The sequence below is a fragment of the Balaenoptera musculus genome, chromosome 4, assembly GCF_009873245.2.
Source record: "Balaenoptera musculus isolate JJ_BM4_2016_0621 chromosome 4, mBalMus1.pri.v3, whole genome shotgun sequence".
NCBI classification, from domain to species: domain Eukaryota; kingdom Metazoa; phylum Chordata; class Mammalia; order Artiodactyla; family Balaenopteridae; genus Balaenoptera; species Balaenoptera musculus.
In genome coordinates, this window is record NC_045788.1 from 104,416,882 (window position 1) to 104,442,167 (window position 25,286).

The 25,286-nt window shown below is 36.7% G+C and overlaps 1 protein-coding gene across 4 annotated transcripts in view; it reads right to left on the bottom strand.

The window, feature by feature from the left end:
- Positions 1-25,286, bottom strand: part of ZNF654 (zinc finger protein 654) — a 91,145-nt gene that overhangs the window by 48,571 nt on the left and 17,288 nt on the right. For all 4 annotated transcript variants that reach the window (XM_036850326.1, XM_036850327.1, XM_036850324.1 and 1 more), the window contains exon 2: positions 20,399-20,544. In XM_036850326.1, the coding sequence (XP_036706221.1) occupies positions 20,399-20,544 (146 nt within the window). The remainder of the gene's footprint in view (positions 1-20,398; positions 20,545-25,286) is intronic.

The following is a 25,286-nucleotide window of genomic DNA, read 5'->3' on the forward strand; positions in this document are numbered from 1 at the left end:
AGTAAAGGTGCTTTTCATTTTGATGGTTACCTTTGCTGTGCAGAAACTGTTTACTTTGATGTAGTCCCACATGTTGATTTTTCTTTTTTGTTTCATTTGCTTTTGGTGTCAAATCAAAATAAATTATCACCAAGAACAGTGTCAAGGAGCTTGCCACCTATGTTTTCTTCTAGGAGTTTGATAGTTTCAGGTCTTACATTCGATTCTTACATCCATTGTTAGTTGATTTTTGTGTATGGTTTGAGATAGTGGTCCAGTTTCATTCTTTTGCATTTGGCTGTCCAGTTTTCCCAACACCATTTATTAAAGAGGCTGTCCAATCCCCACTGTATATTCTTGGCTCCTATGTTATAAATTAACTGACCATATATGTGTTGGTTTACTTCTGGGCTCCCTATTCTTTTCGATGACCTATGTGTCTGTTTTCATGTCAGTACCATACCATTTTGATTACTATAGTTTTGTAATATACAGTTGACCCTTGAACAACTTGGGTTTGAACTGCACAGATCCACTTATACCTGGATTTTTTTCCCTGAATACATACTACAGTACTACACAATCTTCAGTTGGTTGAGTCTGTGGATGTCGAACCTTGGATACAAGGGCTGAATGTAAAGTTATACACAGATATTCAAATGCACAGGGGATGGGAAAGTTGGTGTCCCTACCCCACCATTGTTCAAGGGTCAACTTAGTTTGAAATCAGGAAGTATGAGGCCTTCAGCTTTGTCTTTCTTTCTCAAGATTGCCTTGCCTATTTGGGGTCTTTTATGGTTCCATACAAATTTTAGTTGTCAGTTCTTTTTCTGTCAAATTTTTAATGTATTGTTGCATTCAGTTTGTTAATATTTGATTGAGGATTTTTGCATCTATGTTCACCAGAGACATTGACCTGTAATTTTCTTTCATAATACCCTTGTCTGGTTTTGATATTAAGGTAATGTTGGCCTCGTAAAATGAGTTTGGAAGTGTTCCCTTCTCTTCTATTTTTTGGATGAGTTTGAGAAGGATTGGTATTTGTTTGAATGTTGGGTAGAATTTGCCAGTAAAGCTGTCTGGTCTTGGATTTTTGTTTTTTGAGAGGTTTTGGATTACTGATTCAACATCCTTACTAATAATTGCACTGTTCAGATTTTCTATTTCTTCATGATTCACTCTTGGTAGGCAGTATATGTATGTAGGAATTTATCCATTTCTTGTCAATTGTTCAATTTATTGGGGTATAATTATCCATGGTATAGTCAGCTCTCCATATCTGTAGGTTCCACATCCATGGATTCAATCCACCACAGATCAAAAATATTGGGGGGGAGGGGCAATTCCAGAAGGTTCCAAAAAGCAAAACTTGAATTTGCTGAGCACTAGCAATGATTTACATAGCATTTACTTTGTATTTACATTTACATAGCATTTACATTGTATTAGATATTACAAGTAATCTAGAGATGATTTACAGTATACGAGAGAATGTGCTTAGGTTATATGCAAATACTAGGCCATTTAATATAAGGGATTTGAGCATCCGTGGATTTTGGTATCTGTGGGGAAATCCTGGAACTAAGCCCCCATGGATAACACGGGACAACTGTAACATCTTATGATCCTTTGTATTTCTGTGGAATTGGCTATAGCATCTCCTCTTTTGTTTCTGACTTTAGTCCTCTCTCTTTTTTTCTTGGTGACTCTAGCCAAAGGTTTGTCAATTTTATTTATCTTCTCAAAGAACCAGCTCTTAGTTTCATCCATCTTTCTTATCATCTTTTTAGTCTCTATTTCATTTAGTTCCACCCTGATCTTTTGTTATTTCCTTCCTTCTACTAACTTTGGGCTTCATTTGTTCTTCTTGTTCTGATTCCTTGGAGTACAAAGTTAGGCTGTTTATTTGAGATCATTTTTTTTCTTGATGTAAGTATTTATTGCTATGAACTTTCCTCTTACAACTGCTTTTGAGACCTTCAAGATGGCAGAGGAGTAAGACGTGGAGATCATCCTCCTCCCCACAAATACATCAGAAATACATCTACATGTGGAACAACTCCTACAGAACACCTACTGGACCCTGGCAGAAGACCTCAGACTTACCAAAAGGCAAGAAACTCCCCACGTACCTAGGTAGGGCTAAAGAAAAAAGAAAAAAACAGAAACAAAAGAATAGGGACGGGACCTACACCTCTGGGAGGGAACTGTGAAGGAGGAAAAGTTACCATACACTAGGAAGCCCCTTCACTGGCGAAGACGTGGGGGTTGCAGGGGGGAAGCTTTGGAGCCACAGAGGAGAGCACAGCAACAGGGGTGCAGAGGGCAAAGCAGAGAGATTCCCACACAGAGGATCGGTGCTGACCAGCACTCACCAGCCTGAGAGGCTTGTCTGCTCACCGGCCAGGGTGGGTGGGGGCTGGGAGCTGAGGCTCTGGCTTCAGAGGTCGAATCCCAAGGAGAGGACTGGGGTTGGCTGCGTGAACACAGCCTGAAGAGGGCTAGTGCAACACAGCTACTACTCGCGGAGGGAGTCCAGGAAAAAGTCTGGACCTGCCTAAGAGGCAAGAGACCATTGTTTTGGGGTGCACGAGGAGAGGGGATTCAGAGCACTGCCTAAACGAGCTCCAGAGATGGGCGCAAGCCACGGCTCTCAGCGCGGACACCACAGATGATCATGAAACGCTAAGGCTGCTGCTGCAGCCACCAAGAAGCCTGTGTGCAAGCACAGGTCACTATCCACACCTCCCCCACCACCCCGGGAGCCTGTGCAGCCTGCCACTGCCAGGGTCCCGTGATCCAGGGACAACCTCCCCGGGAGAACACACGGCGCACTTCAGGCTGTTGCAATGTCATGCTGGCCTCTGCCGCTGCAGGCTCGCCCTGCATCCGTACCCCTCGCTCCCCCAGGCCTGAGTGAACCAGAGCCCCCTAATCAGCTGCTACTTTAACCCCGTCCTGTCTAAGTGAAGAACAGATGCCCTCAGGGGACCTACATGCAGAGGCGGGTCCAAATCCAAAGCTGAACCCCAGGAGCTGTGAGAACAAAGAAGAGAAAGGGAAATCCTCCCAGCAGCCTCAGGAGCAGTGTATTAAATCTCCACAATCAACTTCATGTACCCTGCATCTGTGGAATACCTGAATAGACAACAAATTATCCCAAAATTGAGGCGGTGGACTTTGGGAGCAATGACATATATATTTTTTTCCTTTTTTTGTGAGTGTGTATGTGTATGCTTCTTTGTGTGATTTTGTCTGTATAGCTTTGTTTTTACCATTTGTCCTAGGGTTCTGTCTCTCCATTTTTTTTTTCTTTTTTAGTATAGTTTTTAGCGCTTGTTATCATTGGTGGATTTATTTTTTCGTTTGGTTGCTCTCTTCTTTCTTTCTTTTTTTTTTATTACTTAATTTTTTAATTTTTTCATAATTATGTATTATTTTTTATTTTAATAAGTTTATCTTATTTTCCCTCCCTCCCTCCCTCCCTCTCCCTCTCTCTCTCTTTCTTTCTTTCTTTTTTTCTCCCTTTTCTTCTGAGCCCTGTGGCTGACAGGGTCTTGGTGCTCCATCCAGGTGTCAGGCCTATGCCTCTGAGGTGGGAGAGTCAAGTTCAAGACACTGGTCGACCAGAGACCTCCCAGCTCCATGTAATATGAAATAGTGAAAGCTCTCCTAGAGATTTCCTTCTCAACGCTAAGACCCAGCTCCACTCAATGTCCAGCACGCTACAGTGCTGGACACCCTATGCCAAACAACTAGCAAGACAAGAACACAACCCCACCCATTAGCAGGGAGGCTGCCTAAAGTCATACTAAGGTCACAGACACCCCAAAACACACCACCGGACGCGGACCTGCCCACCAGAAACACAAGATCCAGCCCCATCTACCAGAACACAGGCACTAGTCCCCTCCACCAGGAAGCCTACACAATCCCACTGAAACAACCTTAGCCACTGGGGGCAGACACCAAAAACAACGGTAACTACGAACCTGCAGCCTGTGAAAAGGAGACCCCAAACACAGTAAGTTAAGCAAAATGAGAAGACAGAAACACACAGCAGACGAAGGAGCAAGGTAAAAACCCACCAGACCAAACAAATGAAGAGGAAATAGGCAGTCTACCTGAAAAAGAATTCAGAGTAATGATAGTAAAGATGATCCAAAATCTTGGAAATAGAATGGAAAAATACAAGAAACGTTTAACAAGGACCTAGAAGAACTAAAGAGCAAACAAACGATGAACACCATAAATGAAATTAAAAATTCTCTGGAAGGAATCAATAGCAGAATAACTGAGGCAGAAGAACGGATAAGGGACTTGGAAGATAAAATAGTGTAAATAACTACTGCAGAGTAGAATAAAGGAAAAAGAATGAAAAGAATTGAGGACGGTCTCAGAGAACTCGGGGACAACATTAAACGCACCAACATTCGAAATATAGGGGTGGCAGAAGAAGAAGAGAAAAAGAAAGGGACTGAGAAAATATTTGAAGAGATTATAGTTGAAAACTTCCTTAATATGGGAAAAGAAATAGTTAATCAAATCCAGGAAGCACATAGAGTCCCATACAGGATAAATCCAAGGAGAAACACGCCAAGACACATATTAATCAAACTATCAAAAATTAAATACAAAGAAAAAATATTAAAAGCAGCAAGGGAAAAACAACAAATAACATACAAGGGAATCCCCAAGGTTAACAGCTGATCTTTCAGCAGGAACTCTGCAAGCCAGAAGGGAGTAGCAGGACATATTTAAAGTGATGAAAGGGAAAAAAACCTATAACCAAGATTACTCTACCCAGCAAGGATCTCATTCAGATTTGACAGAGAAATTAAAACCTTTACAGACAAGCAAAAGCTAAGAGTATTCAGCACCACAAAACCAGCTTTACAACAAATGCTAAAGGAACTTCTCTAGGCAGGAAACACAAGAGGAGGAAAAGACCTACAATAACAAACCCAAAACAATTAAGAAAATGGTAATAGGAACACACATATCGATAATTACCTTAAATGAAAATGGATTAAATGCACCAACCGAAAGACATAGACTGGCTGAAGGGATACCAAAAAAAGACCCACATATATGTTGTCAACAAGAGACCCACTTCAGACCTAGGGACACATACAGACTGAAAGTGAAGGGATAGAAAAAGGTATCCCATGCTAATGGAAATCAAAAGAAAGCTGGAGAAGAAATACCCATATCAGGCAAAATAGACTTTAAAATAAAGACTATTACAAGAGGCAAAGAAGGACACTACATAATGATCAAGGGATCAATCCAAGAACAAGACATAACACTTGTAAATATTTATGCACCCAACACAGGAGCACCTCAATATATAAGGCAAATGCTAACAGCCATAAAAGGGGAAATCGACAGTAACACAGTCATAGTAGGGGACTTTAACGCCTCATTTTCACCAATGGACAGATCATCCAAAATGAAAATAAATAAGGAAACACAAGCTTTAAATGATACCTTAAACAAGATGGACTTAACTGATATTCATAGGACATTCCATCCAAAAACAACAGAATATACTTTCTTCTCAAGTGCTCATGGAACATTCTCCAGGATAGATCATATCTTGGGTCACAAATCAAGCCTTGGTAAATTTAAGAAAGTTGAAATCGTATCAAGTATCTTTTCCGACCACAATGCTATGAGACTAGATATCAATTACAGGAAAAAATCTGTAAAAATTACAAACAGAGGGAGGCTAAACAATACACTACTTAATAACCAAGAGATCACTGAAGAAATCTAAGAGGAAATCAAAACATACCTAGAAACAAATGACAATGAAAACACGACAACCCAAAACTTATGGGATGCAGCAAAAGCAGTTCTAAGAGGGAAGCTGATAGCAATACAATCCTACCTCAAGAAACAAGAAATATCTCAAATAAACAACCTAACCTTACACCTAAAGCAATTAGAGAAAGAACAAAAAACCCCCAAAGATAGCAGAAGGAAAGAAGTCATAAAGACCAGATCAGAAATAAATGAAAAAGAAATAGGAAACAATAGCAAAGACCAATAAAACTAAAAGCTGGTTCTGTGAGAAGATAAACAAAATTGATAAACCATTAGCCAGACTCACCAAGAAAAAAAGGGAGAAGTCTCAAATCAAAAGAATTAGAAATGAAAAAGGAGAAGTTACAGCTGACACTGCAGAAATACAAAAGATCATGAAAGATTAGAACAGGCAACTATATGCCAAGAAAATGGACAACATGGAAGAAATGGACAAATTTTTAGAAAAGCACAACCTTCCGAGACTGAACCAGGAAGAAACAGAAAATATAAACAGACCAATCACAAGCACTGAAACTGAGACTGTGATTTAAAATCTTCCAACAAACAAAAGCCCAGGACCAGATGGCTTCACAGGCGAATTCTATGTAACATTTAAAGAAGAGCTAACACCTATCTTTCTCAAACTCTTTCAAAATATAGCAGAAGGAGGAACACTCCTAAACTCATTCTATGAGGCCACCATCACCCTGACACCAAAACCAGACAAAGATGTCACAAAGAAAGAAAACTACAGGCCAATATCACTGATGAACATAGATGCAAAAATCCTCAACAAATTACTAGCAAACAGAATCCAACAGCACATTAAAAGGATCATACACTGTGATCAAGTGGGGTTTATCCCAGGAATGCAAGGATTCTTCAATATACGCAAATCAATGTGATACACCATATTAACAAACTGAAGGAGAAAAACCATATGATCATCTCAATAGATGCAGAAAAAGCTTTCGATAAAATTCAACACCCATTTATGAAAAAATCCCTCCAGAAAGTAGGCTAGAGGGAACTTTCCTCAACATAATAAAGGCCATATATGGCAAACCCACAGCCAACATCATTCTCAATGGTGAAAAACTGAAACCATTTCCACTAAGATCAGGAACAAGACAAGGTTGCCTACTCTCAGCACTATTATTCAACATAGTTTTGGAAGTTTTAGCCACAGGAATCAGAGAAAAAAAGAAATAAAAGGAATCCAAATCAGAAAAGAAGTAAAGCTGTCACTGTTTGCAGATGACATGATACCATACATAGAGAATCCTAAAGACGCTACCAGAAAACTACTACAGCTAATCAATGAATTTGGTAAAGTAGCAGGATACAAAATTAATGCACAGAAAACTCTTGCATTCCTATACACTAATGATGAAAAATCTGAAACAGAAATTAAGGGAACACTCCCATTTACCATTGCAACAAAAAGAATAAAATACCTAGGAATAAACCTACCTAAGAAGACAAAAGACCTGTATGCAGAAAACTATAAGACACTGATGAAAGTAATTAAAGATGATACAAACAGATGGAGAGATATACCATGTTCTTGGATAGGAAGAATCAACATTGTGAAAATGACTATACTACCCAAAGCAATCTACAGATTCAATGCAATCCCTATCAAACTACCAATGGCATTTTTCACAGAACTAGAACAAGAAAATTCACGATTTGTATGGAAACACAAAAGACCCCGAATAGCCAAAGCAATCTTGAGAAAGAAAAACAGAGCTGGAGGAATCAGACTCCCAGACTTCAGACTATACTACAAAGCTACAGTGATCAAGACAGTATGGTACTGGCACAAAAACAGAAATGTAGATCAATGGAACAGGATAGAAAGCCCAGAGATAAACCCACACACATATGGTCACCTTATTTTTGATAAAAGAGGCAAGAATATACAATGGAGAAAAGACAGCCTCTTCAGTAAGTGGTGCTGGGAAAACTGGACAGCTCCATGTAAAAGACTGAAATTAGAATACTCCCTAACACCATACACAAAAATAAACTCAAAATGGCCTAAATGTAAGGCCAGACACTAGAAGACTCTTAGAGGAAAACATAGGCAGAACACTCTATGACATAAATCACAGCAAGATCCTTTTTGACCCACCTCATAGAGAAATGGAAATAAAAACAAAAATAAACAAATGGGACCTAATGAAACTTAAAAGCTTTTGCACAGCAAAGGAAACCATAAGCAAGACGAAAAGACAACCCTCTGAATGGGAGAAAATATTTGCAAATGAAGAAACTGACCAAGGATTAATCTCCAAGATTTACAAGCAGCTCATGCAGCTCAATATCAAAAAAAACAAACAACCCAATCAAAAACTGTACAGAAGACCTAAATAGACATTTCTCCAAAGAAGATATACAGATTGCCAACAAACACATGAAAGAATCCTGAACATCACTAATCATTAGAGAAGTGCAAATCAAAACTACAATGAGGTATCACCTCACACCAGTCAAAATGGTCATCATCAAAAAATCTAAAAACAATAAATGCCGGAGACGGTGTGGAGAAAAGGGAACCCTGTTGCTCTGTTGTTGGTAATGTAAATTGATACAGCCACTATGGAGAACAGTGTGGAGGGTCCTTAAAATACTAAAAATAGAACTACCATACGACCCAGCAATCCCACTACTGGGCATATACCCTGAGAAAACCATAATTCAAAAAGAGTCATGTACCACAGTGTTCACTGCAGCTCTATTTACAATAGCCAGGATATGGAAGCAACCTAAGTGCCCATCGACAGATGAACGGATAAAGAAGATGTGGCACATATATACAATGAAATATTACTCAGCCACAAAAAGAAACGAAATTGAGTTATTTGTAGTGAGGTGGATGGACCTAGAGTCTGTCATACAGAGTGAAGGAAGTCAGAAAGAGAAAAACAATAGTGTATGCTAACACATATATATGGAATCTAAAAAAAAAAAAAAATGGTTATGAAGAACCTAGGGGCTGGACAGGAATAAAGACGCAGACAGAGAATGGACTTGAAGACAAGGGGAGGGGGAAGGGTAAGCTGGGACGAAGTGACAGAGTGGCGTGGACTTGTATATACTACCAAATGTAAAATAGATATAGCTAGTGGGAAGCAGCTGCATAGCACAGGGAGAGCAGCTCAGTGCTTTGTGACCACCTAGAGGGGTGGGATAGGGCGGGTGGGAGGGAGACACAAGAGGGACGAGATATGGGGATATATGTAAATGCATAGCTGATTCACTATGTTATACAGCAGAAACTAACACACCATTGTAAAGCAATTATACTCCAATAAAGATGTTAAAAACAAAAAAAAACCAGACACTGAAAAAAAAAAAAGAACTGCTTTTGCTGTATCCCATAAGCTTTGATATGTTGTATTTCCATTTTCATTTTTCTTAAGGTATTTTAAAATTTTTCTTTGACTTGTTCTTTGACCCACTGACTGTCAGTAAGAATGTTGTTTAATCTCCACATATTTGTGAATTTTCCAGTTTTCTTCTTGTAATTGATTTCTATTTCCATACCATTGTGGTCAGAAAAGATGCTTGAAATGATTTCAGTTTTCTAAATGTACTAAGACTTGTTTTATGGACTAACATATGATCCATCCTATGCATTTGAGAAGAGTGTGTATTCTGTTGCTTTTGGATGGAATATTCTGTATGTCTGTTAAGTACAACTGGTTTAAAGTGTCGTTCAAAGCCAATGGTTCCTAACTGATTTTGTCTGGATGATCTATCCATTGATGAAAAGTGGGGTATTAAAGTCCCTTACTATATTATATTGTTTGTCTATTTCTCCCTTTAGGTCTCTTAATATTTGCTTTATGTATTTAGGTGCATCTGGGGGAATTTCTTTTAAGATTTCTGCATAAGGAGCAATGAGCAAAATTTTGTCAAATTTTCAACAACTACAGATGTATTTTGTATATGTTTTGTTTTTGTTTTCTTTTTCTTCTTACTTCAGTCCACAGTGAAAGCTGACAGTATAATGCTGTAGTCTAGTTCTATGAACCAAAGCTAGCAGGGGAAGGAAGGAAAAGTTAAAATGTTCAGATCTGTAGTTTTTCAGGGATCTGACTGAGCATAAAATTAAGACATTCAAATATTAGAAAAATTCAAACATGTATTTACTTCCTTCATAATGACTATATACATGTTCTTCTAAAGAATAACACCGATCTTCCTGATAGCAGCAGAAATAGTAACACCTCTTAGTCTACTGCTTTTTCACTCTAGTTTTACTGTATCCACACTGATCAAGGCAATTATCAAGCTTTCCTTCCTTTAGTTAGATCAGAAAAAAATAAATACCATTTTTAAAACTACACACATACATCCTTCTAGATTTTGATACATAGTATGGGTGAGAAGAGAGTATGTCATCATCCGATCACTTTTCACTTCTGCCAATACAAATATACCACTTAACAATCCCTGTATCTCTTTGTCATTAAAATAGTCTCAACTACTTCACTCCAAAATTAACAAAATGAGTAATAAAAACCAAAATTACAAGGAAAAAAGACGCCAGTCCACAACTGGCACCAAATGAAATGTTGAGCATCTAAACACGGCCAATATAAATAAATGCACATAGGTTTGTCTAATTTGACTTTAAATGCAACAAATCCTGAAAACAAAATATCCTAATGAAATAGTAAAGAAAAACAAAACAATGTTGAGAGAAGTTAGTAAGGGAATTTAATTAAGACCGCCAATGGCCTCAAAAAGGAAGACATCTCTTCCTTAGAGAGAGAAAACAAAGAAATAGGCTAGACAGCCTTGATTTCTCTATAAAATAAACAAGGTTCGCCTTCCACAAATGATTAGTAAAGATGATGGACACAAAATTGGAGACGGTTTTGAATAAGTGTTGGTCAAAATAATTGAAGAGTCTAACCTTACACCTAAAGGAACTAGAGAAAGAAGAACAAACAAAACCAAAAGTTAGTAGAAGGAAAGAAATATTAAAGATCAGAGCAGAAATAAATGAAATAGAAACAAAGAAAACAATAGCAAAGATCAATAAAACTAAAAGCTGGTTCTTTGAGAAGATAAACAAAATTGATAAACCATTTGCCAGACTCATCAAGAAAAAGAGGGAGAGGACTCAAATCAATAAAACTAGAAATGAAAAAGGAGAAGTTACAACAGACACCGCAGAAATACAAAGCATCCTAAGAGACTACTACAAGCAACTCTATGCCAATAAAATGGACAACTTGGAAGAAATGGACAAATTCTTAGAAAGGTATAACCTTCCAAGACTGAAATAGGAAGAAATAGAAAATATGAACAGACCAATCACAAACAGTGAAATTGAAACTGTGATTTAAAATCTTCCAACAAACAAAAGTCCAGGACCAGATGGCTTCACAGGTGAACTCTATCACACATTTAGAGAAGAACTAACACCCTTCTCAAACTCTTCCAAAAAACTGCAGAGGAAGGAACACTCCCAAACTCATTCTATGAGGCCACCATCACCCTGATACCAAAACCAGACAAAGATACTACAAATAAAGAAAATTACAAACCAATAGCACTGATGAATATAGATGCAAAAATCCTCAACAAAATACTAGCAAACAGAATCTAACAACACATTAAAAGGTTCATACACCACGATCAAGTGGGATTTATCCCAGGGATGCAAGGATTCTTCAATATACGCAAATCAATCAATGTGATACACCATATTAACAAACTGAAGAAGAAAAACCATATGATCATCTCAATAGATGAAGAAAAAGCTTTTGACAAAATTCAACAACGATTTATGATAAAAACTCTCCAGAAAGTGGGCATAGAGGGAACCTACCTCAACATAATAAAGGGCATATATGACAAACCCACAGCAAACATCATTCTCAATGGTGAAAACCTGAAAGCATTTCCTCTAAGATCAGGAACGAGACAAGGATGTCCACTCTCACCACTATTATTCAACATAGTTTTGGAAGTCCTGGCAAATAGCCAGGCAATCAAATAACCATGGCAATCAGAGAAGAAAAAGAAATAAAAGGAATACAAATTGGAAAAGAAGAAGTAAAACTGTCACTGTTTGCAGATGACATGACACCATACATAGAGAATCCTAAAGATGCCACCAGAAAACTACTAGAGCTGGTCAATGAATTTGGAAAAGTTGCAGGATACAAAATTAATGCACAGAAATATCTTGCATTCCTATACACTAATGATGAAAAATCTGAAAGTGAAATTAAGGAAACACTCCCATTTACCACTGCAACAAAAAGAATAAAATACCTAGGAATAAACCTACCTAGGGAGACAAAAGACCTGTATGCAGAAAACTATATATAAGACACTGATGAAAGAAATTAAAGATGATACAAACAGATGGAGAGATATACCATGTTCTTGGATTGGAAGAATCAACATTGTGAAAATGACTATACTACCCAAAGCAATCTACAGATTCAATGCAATCTCTATCAAGTTGCTAATGGCATTTTTTACAGACTAGAACAAAAAATCTTAAAATTTGTGTGGAGACACAAAAGACCCCGAATAGCCAAAGCAGTCTTGAGGGAAAAAAAAGGAGCTGGAGGAATCAGACTCCCTGACTTCAGACTATACTACAAAGCTACAGTAATCAAGACAATATGCTACTGGCACAAAAACAGAGATATAGAGCAATGCAACAGGATAGAAAGCCCAGAGATAAACCCACACACCTATGGTCAACTAATCTATGGCAAAGGAGGCAAGGATATACAGTGGAGAAAAGACAGTCTCTTCAATAAGTGGTGCTGGGAAAACTGGACAGCTACATGTAAAAGAATGAAATTAGAACACTCCCTAACACCATACACAAAAATAAACTCAAAATGGATTAGAGACCTAAATGTAAGACCGGGCGCTATAAAACTCTTAGAGGAAAACATAGGAAGAACACTCTTTGACATAAATCACAGCAAGATCTTTTTTGATCCACCTCCTAGAGTAATGGAAATAAAAACAAAAGTAAACAAATGGGACCTACTGAAACTTAAAAGCTTTTGTAAAGCAAAGGAAAGTACAAGCAAGACGAAAAGACATCCCTCAGAATGGGAGAAAATATTTGCAAATGAATCAATGGACAAAGGATTAATCTCCAAAATATATAAACAGTTCATGCAGCTGAATATTAAAAAAACAAACAACCCAATCAAAAAATGGGCAGAAGACCTAAATAGACAGTTCTCCAAAGAAGACATACAGATGCCCAAGAAGCACATGAAAAGCTGCTCAACATCACTAATTATTAGAGAAATGCAAATCAAAACTACAATGAGGTATCACCTCACACCAGTTAGAATGGGCATCATCAGAAAATCTACAAACAAATGATGGAGAGGGTGTGGACAAAAGGGAACACTCTTGCACTGTTGGTGGGAATGTAAATTGATACAGCCACTATGGAGAACAGTATGGAGGTTCCTTAAAAAAATAAAAATTGAATTACCTTATGACCCAGCAATCCCACTACTGGGCATATACCCAGAGAAAACCATAATTCAAAAAGATACATGCACCCCAATGTTCACTGCAGCACTATTTACAATAGCCAAGTCATGGAAGCAACCTAAATGCCCACCGACAGATGAATAGATAAAGAAGATGTGGTACATATATACAATGGAATATTACCCAGCCATAAAAAGGAATGAAATTGGGTCATTTGTAGAGACGCGGATCAATCTAGAGACTGTCATACAGAGTCAAGTAAGTTAGAAAGAGAAAAACAAATATCGTATATTAACACATATATGTGGAACCTAGAAAAATGGTACAGGTGAACCGGTTTGCAGGGCAGAAACTGAGACACCGATGTAGAGAACAAACGTATGGACACCAAGCTGGTAAAGCGGCGAGGATGGTGGTGGTGGTGCTGTGATGAATTGGGAGATTGGGATTGACATATATACACTGATGTGTATAAATTGGATGACTAATAACCTGCTGTATAAAAAAATAAATAAAATAAAATTCAAAAAAAAATAATTGAAGAGTCAGGAAGTAATAAGAGTTGTTACATGTTGTAGAGAAAGGATATACGTACTGATTGGGGCCTACAAGACTAACACCTTTTGTGGGGCCTGGCACCACTGAAAAAAAATGGCACTTTAGAATTAGCCTTTCTTCCTCTGATTTCTAGGCTGTCTCCTAAATTAGTTGAAGCCTGGACTTAAGTTATAAATGTAATCGAATAAAACATGGTTTAATATAGTAAAGACTGAAGTTAGGCACAAATTCGATGAAATATGGTACAATTCAGCAACATAATCAGAAAGGGTCACTGATCTCTCATGTAATACATGTGGCCCATGATTGTCTAGTCACTCTAAACAAGAGGCTGAGTATACCCACTTTGTTCCATGAAAAAGAAGGCCCTTTGGTCTTCTCTCCCTATGCAACTTGACATATATACTTTTAGTGTTTGCCACTGCATATACTAAATGCTACTAGCTGAACTGTTCCCTCCTTCAGTGGACTGTGTGGGTCCTTGTGGACCTAACGGCTGCCAGGCAAATTACTACTTCCATTACTGAACCCTGCCTGGAATGCTGAAATCTATGAACGTTTACTTTCCACCTGGCTAAAAGAGGCTAGAAAGGCAGCATTAAAGCTTGCTTTTATGTAAAACTTATAAAGTCTATGTTCTCTGCCTGAAGGTCCGCTTAGTTTCAGGGTGTTTGGCTTTGCTCTACCTGGAAAACTTAGAAATCAGTATTTAACCAATCTAAAACAAGAAAACAACAGGAAAAATAAACAGTCAGAACTTAAGCAACTCAGATTTGCAAAAGCCCCCTAACTTCTCAGGCCTCAGTTTTCTTATCTATAAAAAAGGAATTAATTTGAGGTCCTTTTTAGTACCAACACATACATACATACACAGCAAAATCTTCATTTCTTTAGAAAATACAGCTTACAAGGAGAGTCAACCCAGGTAAAATTATAATTAGTCAATTTAAGACAATTCTCTACGTAACTATTCATTTCCATAAAATTTTAAAAAACACTCAGGTATGAATAAAAACAGAATCCAGTTTCCTTCTCTGTAAAGAACATCTTGGAAAAAGTGTAGTTTTTAGAATCTCCCAGATCTACAGAAGGCAGATCTTCACATACGTATTGATTTACAAGGTGGGTATAGGTTTTTATGAAGGTAGATATACAGACCAGACAAAACTACCAGAGAATATAGTAGTTTTATGCTTAACATATAACATATATTTTATACACATATATTATACATATATATATTAGCATGAGACAGAATGTTATAAACATTACTTCTTTAGCTCACCTATATATTTTTTAAGTGAATAAAACTTTTAAAATACATTATATATATCATAAACAAGAATTCTACAAATAGATATGAGTTATAATGAAATCCATTAATAACCTGACATCCTGTCCAGGCACCTTGAACATTCTGTTTGCCATTCCTGGGAGTCTCTTTTGCTCCTTCATCTAATTTACTCCCATCATTCCTTCAGAGCTCAGCTCAAGTTTTAGTTCACCGAGCAAATTTTCCCTGACAGGGAAAGGTCCCCAGTTAAACTCTCTCACTGTACCCTATAATTCTTTCATACTTTACAATACATACTAGTGGAGCTGCCTGTGTAATATCTTTTAGCTCTGTAAGGTCTTTAAAACAAGGACTCACCAATCTTATTTTCTATTTTATCTCTAGAACCAAGCACAGAGATTTACAGAATGAATGAATGAATAATTATGGAATAATTGTTAGAAGAATTTTCTGGCTTAAATATTTCAATAAAATAGAACACTGTTCCAGACTCACTAACTCTTTTAATGGCACCACCATACGGCCATTTCCCCATTTTTCTTCTGGTATTAAAAGTACCATTACCGGGCTTCCCTGGTGGCGCAGTGGTTGAGAATCTGCCTGCCAATGCAGGGGACACGGGTTCGAGCCCTGGTCTGGGAGGATCCCACATGCCGCGGAGCGGCTGGGCCCGTGAGCCACAATTACTGAGCCTGCGCGTCTGGAGCCTGTGCTCCGCAACAGGAGAGGCCGCGATGGTGAGAGGCCCGCGCACCGTGATGAAGAGTGGCCCCCACTTGCCGCAACTGGAGAAAGCCCTCGCACAGAAACGAAGACCCAACACAGCCTAAATAAATAAATTAATTAATATTTTAAAAAAATGGAGTATCATTAATAATAACTAAGTATTAAATGCTTATTCTGTGCCAGGCCTTGTGCTAAGTGCTAATCAAATATTAAAAAAAAAAAAAAAAGTACCATTATCTTTTCCACTAAAGTAAATTCAAATAATGCAGAAAGTTTTCTTTATAAGAAACATTACTATTTAACAAACCACTAAGATAATTTACTTTCTTTTGCCCAGCGCTGTCCATCTTAGATAAGATTTACCTTTGCTTAATACATTATTCTTTTCATGAGCAGTAGTAAAAAAAAAAAAAAAAGCGAGCAAGCAGTGAAACGTAAGTCAACAAATGACTTAATTTTTTTTTAAAAAAGTACTTTTGTAAGCCTTAAAAACATTTTCACATTACAACACAAAAGTTAATAAGATTATACAGATGAAAAGGGGGAAATATCCAAATAGGCACTGAATCAAGAACAATACTTCTTGCTTACAAATAATGTATTTCTTTTAATACTTATTTATTTTCCTCAGAAATCAGCAGAGAATAATTGAAACTGCTTCGGTAGCTTTCAAAATATCATATAAAAATATTCTTTGTAGTGACATCCATTATTTTTGTCTACTTAGCCAGCTCTCCTTCACATTACCACATTCACTTCTTGAGGAAACTGCTTATCCCTCCAACATTTCTATGGTCCTCGCAGGGCTGCCAATGTAGTATCCTCCTTTCCCCTAGCCATGAGGTGGGCTTGCTATCAGATAGCCAAAAATCTTACCATACTCTTCTCAACAGAGTGATTAGTTCAAGCAATAGGCACATAACCTCAGCCAGGCCTGAGTTCCCAAAATATTTTGGGGAATAGAAGTGGGAGCAGAGGGTTTCTTCTCCCTTGGTTAATAAAGTAAACTTAATCCCAGAATTGTTAACAGCCCTGAGAGAATGAAGCCAAAAAAGGAATGATGGAAAGGAAGAGAACAATTCTAGATATTTTATTCTCTAGATTCGGGAAATCCTGAAACTAGTTCTACTCCTTGCTTTTCCATGATTGAATCACCTAATAAATCACTCCAAGCCCTTCTCTTTTTGTTTAAACTAGGCTGGGTAGGATTTGTCAATTATAATCAAGAAGTCCTAATACTTCCCATATTCATTTAGGCATCGCAAAAAAAAATCTATTTTTTAAAAATAATACATATATTTTTAAAACTGCTGTCCTCTTACAAGTCTAAATAACGTTATATTCTAAACTCTTTTCCCCTCCCATAATTTTTTTTCAGCTTTACTAGGGTATAATTGACAAATAGAAACTGTATATATTTAAGATATACAAATTGATACATAGTGAAATGATCACCACAATTAAGCTGGTTAACATATCCATCACTTCACATAGCTTCTACAACTTTAAATATATATAAACTTTTAAAGAAGCACAGTGTACATGCACTCTTTAAAATTTTTATGCATATATGTAAATCAAAAAAACATAAAAGTTCACATATATTAAATTTACACACCTTCAATATTTAAAAATGCTAAGTGTATAGAAAGGCTTCAACACTCTCTCTCACTGCCAATGACCCAGAGTTAACAACTTTCAGTATTTTTAATAGCTGGTGATAATAAGCTTTGCTAGTATTTCTTGATTTACCAATTTTAAATATTATCTCTTAACTTCCTGCTGTGATAGAAGATAATTAAACTCCTCAAACAAGTACATCCTCCCAACAGTTATTCATTATTACTTCCTCTATTATTTATCTTTGTAACTTTACTTACACCTTTATTTATGGTTTCATGTACTGACACTCCATTTTGTAAAATAAGAATTTTAAGGAAGGATATTAGTGCCCTTGTCCTTCACTTTCAACTTGCAATTTCCATCAAATAGTCTTATACTGAAAGGTTAATAATTGTCCTTGGTTCTGTAACGATAATTATTTTTGTGCTTTAAAAGTTTGAAGTCAATAAGCATCATTTACATGAAGAAAACTATATATAAATAACATTCAGTGCATATCTAAGTAGTTTGCTATGACTCTGTGTCCTTTCCTGTTCAGATTATTTTTTCTAATTGCTTTTTTATTTCCTTTGCCTTGTCTACTTTTATCACTACCTTAAATGGTTCCAAATGCTCAAGGTTAGTTTCAAGTCTCCATTTTTACTGGATATTCCCCTCTTGGAGGTGACATATCTGTAAGACCTACTATTTAGCAGTGACCCTGGAACTTCTCTTCCGTCTATCTTAAGTAAAAGCTACTGTTTTCTAGATCCATTGTCATCTGGTCTTTTTATATTATACCCCATTTTTCTGGAGTACATTCTTTAATAACTTCCCAAGAAAGAGTATGTGGACAAATCAATCTCCTAGGTCCTTACATGCCTGGAAATATTGTTTCTACTCTCACACTTCACTGACAGTTTGAATGAGTATAAAATTCTACACTGAAAATAATTTCTCTTCAAAAGTTCAGAGACATTGATTCATTATATTCTACCACCCACTGTTGGTTGTATGAAAACCAATATCAATCTGATGTTTGTTCCTTTGTAGGTGACCTAGTTTTTTCTCTCTAGAAGGTGTTCAAATCTGTTTTTTCATTCTTGGTATTTTCAAATTGCAAAATGATGTATTTAGCTGAGTATTTTTTATATTCATTGTGCTGAGCACTTCTTGGGCTCTCTCGGTCTGGAAGTTTATGACTTTTATTTCTGGGAAATTCTTTTATTATATATTTATTTGAAAATTTCCTCCAACATATATTCTCTAAATTCTTTTTCTGGAACTTCAGCTAGTTAAATAATGAACCTCCTACATGAAGTCACTGTATCAGTTTTTTTCTGAGCATTGCTTCACTTTGGTTTTGTTTTACATTCTGGATTATTTCTTCAACTTTACCTTGCAACTTTCCTACAGAATTTTAAATTTTAACCATCACATTTTTTTAATTTCCACAAACTTATTTTTGGTATCTCTTTATTCCTGTCACACAGCATGATATGTTGATGTTTTAATGTCCTACAAATCTTCTCAACTCTCTGAAAATGCTAATTATAGATTTTATATTTCTCCTTTAAATTTTTTTGTTTTCAACCTTAACAGTATTTCTTCCAGAATTTTTTTTTTTTTAGTTTGTTTTCATTGTATTTTTTTCATGTTGAAGGCATTCCCCAAATGTATGACGATTCTTGAATAGCCATTAATATCTAAGAATAAAGCCACAAGCAGTTTAATTGGGAGCCCTGTGAGCATGTCTAGAGTTTGGTGACTGGTAAGTTTTTCTTTAGGGTAATTAAGTGATTAGGTAGCTGGCTCAAGAAGAACCCTTAATTGCCAGAATACAAAGGTCACTGCTCCGAAGTCATTTAATTTCATTAGTGAAAAAAAGAAAGTATCAATGCTGTTTCCCCACCCTACCCAGGCCCTAGGGTCTGGTGAATGGCCTCAATGAAAAAACTGCAATTAACTCCTTTATCTGTATTCTCCGGAAGTGTCTCATTCCCTACTCTCTATTTCATACCCTGAATGTTCAAATTCTATACCTCCCTAGGATTCCAAGGGGAAGGAGGCAGGACAGATGGTCTTCCTCCTATCTTATAAGGCAGAGGATAATTTTGTTTTATATGCTACCCAGAGTTTCAAAAAATGTTTTACAAATAATAAAGTATATACACCTACATAAAAATAAATATATAAAACAAGAGTTTCACAAAATAATACTTATCCCATGAGACACACTCTGATACTTTCTATTGTATTTTGTAATGTTGATAAATGAATTCACAACCCACTAACGTGATGTGAGTGTAATGTGAGGAACAAAAAAAAAAAAAATTAAGTTGTGACTTGCTCTGACATGTTTCAAAGACACTCCTCTATCTGTTTTCTTTCCCAAAGAAAGTTGTTGAGATCTTTTCATTCACTGATGACTCTTCTCTATTTTCTTTTCACTGTATTTCCCTCTTTTACTTCTTTACTATTTTAGTAGGATCTAGGAGGGCAAAAAGGATAAATACAAGTGCTCAGTTTGTGATCTTTAGCGCAAAGTCCTTTACAAGTATTTTTAAAAACCAAAGTTTCCTAACCTCTTTCTGGCTCGATTTAAGATCCCTCTGCTAACTATGATGGCCTCAATTGCTGCTGGGATTTACCATTAAAGTTTGCCAAGGGAATCTGGGGAATTAAAAAGGAAAGGAAAGTGCCAGTAGTAAACCTAAGAATCTATATAACAATTCCACTTAACTCTAAAGCTAAAAGCAAAATTGTGGTTAAATGTTCAAAATTAAACCTAAACACTTAAATGAAGAAATAGAAATCTTTTTGAGGGAAGACTTTAGGAAAGGTTCCTTCTGCAGAGAAAATAAGCAAAAACCAGTTCTCAAATATATCAAGAAAATACTTTCATAAGAAGTAAAGAGTACTTACAAAGCAAGGCTACTCAAAACATATTGTACGTGCTCACATTCATCTGGGAATGATGCACTGGCTGATGTAAAACAGCAAAGTGCAGTCTGAAGAACCTGAAGCTGTGGCAAAGGGACCTGCCATCTTCCAGCATAATCTTCAACCACCTGATAGGGAAGCAATCCAAAAAGTACATTATTAGAGAAAATGTTAAATTTGGATAAAACTTACCAGATAAATTAAAACATTAGTTCAGCATGAACACATGATTTAGGAGGGGGAAAAAGTTCTTTATTGTTTAGTTTCATGGTATACATCTGAAAATAAAATGAACTATTATTTGAAAATGTGGAAAAGAAATATAGTATATAAATGACCACACGGTTCAACTGCCAAATCTTTACCAAATGTTGTAACAAATGCCTTCACATCCTATATCTAGTTTTTGTCAAAATGCCGATTATCAAACATTAAAATAGCTAGACAGTAGACTATAGTAATAAAGAAAATTAGAAATGAGCATGCATTATTATTATCATTATTATTTACAAGACTGAACTCTAAACATTCTGGCAACAAATGAGTATTATAGTGGTGTGATACTGATTAGGAAAGTTTAAACTGTACCATACTGAGGAGAAAAGAATACAGAATAAAATCAGTCTTGGCTCTGTCACTTAACTAGTTTTATGAATTGGGTATGTCATCTTCCTTCTCTATGCATTAGTTTCCTCACCATAAAATGGAGATAATAATGCTTATCTTGCAGATTTACTCTGAAGCTAAATTGGGAATAATTTATGAGAAAACATTTTAGAACTATCAATTGCTGTAAAATGTTAATTATGATCTCTCATATGCAAGACTGCTGTATTAAAACTATTATATTCTAGAAATTCATCTTATAAAACAGGTTGGCAAACTATGGCATATAGGCCAAATTCAGCCTGCTACACATTTTTGCATGACCTACAAGCTAAGAAATGGATGTTACATTTTCAAGTGGTTGAAAAAAAACATTTTGTGATGTATGAAAGTCACATGAAGTTCAAATTTCAATGTCCATAAAGTCTTATTGAAACATAACCAGGTTCATCCATTTACATATTATTTATGGCTGCTTTCCTGCTACAACAGGTTGAGTAGTTGTGACAGAAATCATATGGCTCACAAAGTCTAGAATATTTAATATCTGACCCTTTACAGAAAAAGTTTGCCAACTCCTGATTTAAAAGCTGGTAAAACTAGAGCAGAGTAGAAAAGCCAAGAACATTCAGAGCTCAAGGACTTTTCATACTAATCACTTCCTGTTGGAGATAATTTTCCATGAGTCTCTTGTATTTCCACAGTTTTTTAAAAGAGGCCCTGACTGCCTTCATCCTTTCAAAGATGTTTATAGGAAACAGCCTTGAAAAATAGAGATGATATCCATGATGCCCCTGTCCAAAGCAATGTGTCTCTCTGGAGCAAAGGTCAGGCAGATATGCTTGCAGACCATTATAAAAGATTAGGACTCCCTAAGCTTGGGGTTCGTAAGCTGTGATATAAACTTACTATGAGTTCAGGATCCACCTGGGCCACTCACATCACCTTTGTGACACTTGAGGGGCAAAGGGAACCATCATGAACTTGAAGCACATGCTGCTTGCTGTGCCATGAATAACAGAGTTTGCTATCTCTGACCCAGGAGTTTCATGTCTTGGGCCAGCATTTGTGAAACTGTGGCAATCTACCTTAGATAAAATCCCAGACCCTTCACAGTTGTTTGACAATTCCAAATTGCATTACCAGGTGTCTAGCATGTCTCCAATGTTTCTAGGAACATGTATGGATAAAGAAGAAAGCAAGAGAGTATTAGCTCTGTGAACTTGTATCCCCCTTCTGTATCTAGTAGTCCTTACTAGCTGGGAAGTAAAAACTACTAGTAACTATGATGACTCCAAGTAGGACAAATTTTTCCAAACCACCACAGGCAAAAAAAAAAAAAAAAAGAAGAGGAGAAGAAGGTTAGATAAATGGTGGTTTCCTGGCTTTAAATTTTCTCTTCACTAAAGTGTTTGACCACCTTTATTGCCTCTTTTTGGCCCCCACAACACCATTCTGGTGCCACATAAAGAACAGGTACCTAACAGACTCACATTTTTTCTACCTTTAATCCCAAATAGTTTGCCCTAATACATTTCTACTTACAACCTTATTCACTTCCTATTTATGGGCTGGGTTTACCTCCTTAGAAGAGAAGCTTTCTACTTTCTCAGGTTCTATTCTCATTGTAGCTTCCCTCATTCACCAAGATTCGGCTATTAATACCCTGCCTGATCCAGCTGAGCCCAAACCTAACACAATAAAAGTACTAGTGCACAACACCTCCAGTAGGTTTCCCACAATACCCTTGAAGGGACATAAACAAAACTGGCTGAAATTTACATACAGTTGGCCCTCAGTATCTGTGGAGGATTGGTTCCAGGATCCCCCACCCCATACCAAAATCTGCAGATGCTCAAGTCCTTTATATAAAATAATGTATTTGCATATAACCTACACACATCCTCTCGTATACTTTAAATCATCTCTAGATTACTTATAATACCTAATACAATGTAAATACTATGTAAATAGTTGCTAGCGCATAGCAAATTCAAGTTTTGTGTTTTGGAACTTTCTGGAATTTTCTTTCCAAGTATTTTTGATCCACGGTTGGTTGAATCCACAGATGTGGAACCCACAGATACAGACGGCTGACTGTATCTTCTTACACTGTTTAATGTCATGCCAGACACTAATAATTCACTATAACATTCACTATAACACTACTTTTTAAATATTTTCCTTAAAATATGTAAAACTATACATTACATTGTCTTTTTACTTTGAAAGTTTTCTCCTGCATTATAACTGTTATCATAAGCACTCAGGTAATGAGAGCTGATACCATGACATCATAATCTGAATGTGCTCTACCAGGTCATTGTGCAGTGAGCAACACATCTTACATTTGTCACTTTCTTTGGTATTCTAATAAGTAACAGTTTTTACTGTTACTATGTAAAGAACTGCTGTATAATTACATTCTTAAGAACATCATCCAAATTACTACAGACTGAAATGTGTCCTCCTAAAGTTCATGTATTGAAGTCTTAACCCCAGTGTGACAGTATCTGGACATAGGACTCTTAGGAAGTAATTTAGGTTAAATGATGTCATAAGGAAGGGGTCCTAATCAGATAGTATTGGTGGCCTTATAACAAGAGGAAGAGAGGAGAGATCTTTCTGTCCCTCTACATGCATGCACTGAGGAAAGGCCATGGTGAGGCCATAGAGAGAAGGCAGCAGTCTGTAAGCCAGGAAGAGCGTCTTTGCCAGAACTCGACCATGCTGGCACCCTGATCTCAGACTTCTAGCCTCAAGAACTGAGAAAATAAATTTCTATTGTCTAACCTGCCAAGTCTGTGATATTTTGTTATGGCAGCCAGAGCTGCCTAATACACAAATGTATAAAAATAATACAAACGTAGCAGTCTAGGAACCCCTAAAGTATCACATAAAGTGATTGACTAAAATATGATTATCTGTTTCTTAACTGAATTCTTTTTTCTAATGTAACAATGAAGACTACCAAACACTAGTTTGTCACTGAGCAAACAATCCTCTTGATTTCTAAACCCAGGTAATAATAGACTAGATCATTAACACAGTTATCACACATGACTTTACTTCTGTTAGCTGGCCATTCACATCCCTGTCATTTTCCTACCTGAAACCTCCCATTGGCATCAACTTTCATTATATCAAACACTTCACAGGTGTCAGTGGAGCTGTTCACTAATGTTAATTTCATTACTTGTTTACAGTGAATCCACCCACTTTTAAAATCTGATTTACAAACCATGGCCATGATCGTATGTGATTAGCCACATCACAACTACCTTCCATTCTAAGAGCTTCAAAAAATGCCTATAATACATGCCAATCTATGCACTGAATAAATCTTGTTAATCTTCTAAATACCTAAAATAAACATTGTAAGAAACATTAAGTTAGCCTTTTCCCCACCCCCTTTCAGTATGATTAGGTTATTCATTTGTAATATACCTACTATATATATATATATATATATATATATATATATATATATTTTCCTAGCTCTGTCCATTGAGAGGGCCACAGAGCAATGACACCTCAGTAGCAACATACACACTTAGGGCCCAAATCTTGGTTTCTAAACACTATTCTCCAATATGAGGAAATTGGGGCTCCTCAGGCACAAGGAACTTGGGCTGCTCAAGCCCTCCTCTGGCAGGGATGGAACAGGGAAAATACCAAGATAGGACTAAGTAATGAAATGCTGAAACAGTGATGGAATATAAGAACACGGGAGCCAACCTGAAGGTGCTCCGAGCAGTTAAAGCTAGAACAATTTGAGCAACAAAATAAATGATGATAGTATTGGACTTTAATCCATGGAACCAGATAAATATCCATGAGTCCCTACAAATAATCAAATTAATCAATAAGTGTAAGAGACAGCTCTTCCTCACAGAAGAAGACTAATTAATAAACATAGAACAAAAGAGAGAAATAGAGAATCACCATTAGGCAAATACTGTACACAGCAATGAATGTTGCAGACAAGATCCATGCAACAATGCTAATATTAGTGGGTGAAAAGTTTGAGGAGATGCAGGATTTGCAGTTTCAAAGCATCTCCCGCAAGACCGTTATCAGCTACAAACAGATAGCAACTTTAGAGTGGAGAAACCCCACAGACACAAACTTAACAAAGTCATCAAGGTAATATCACCAATAAGTAATAAAGCATATTACTACCATAAATCTCTTGATATGAAGCTCCAAGAAATACAAAAGCATTTTTGTGGTACTTTTGCCAAAAATGCATAAACTCATTCCA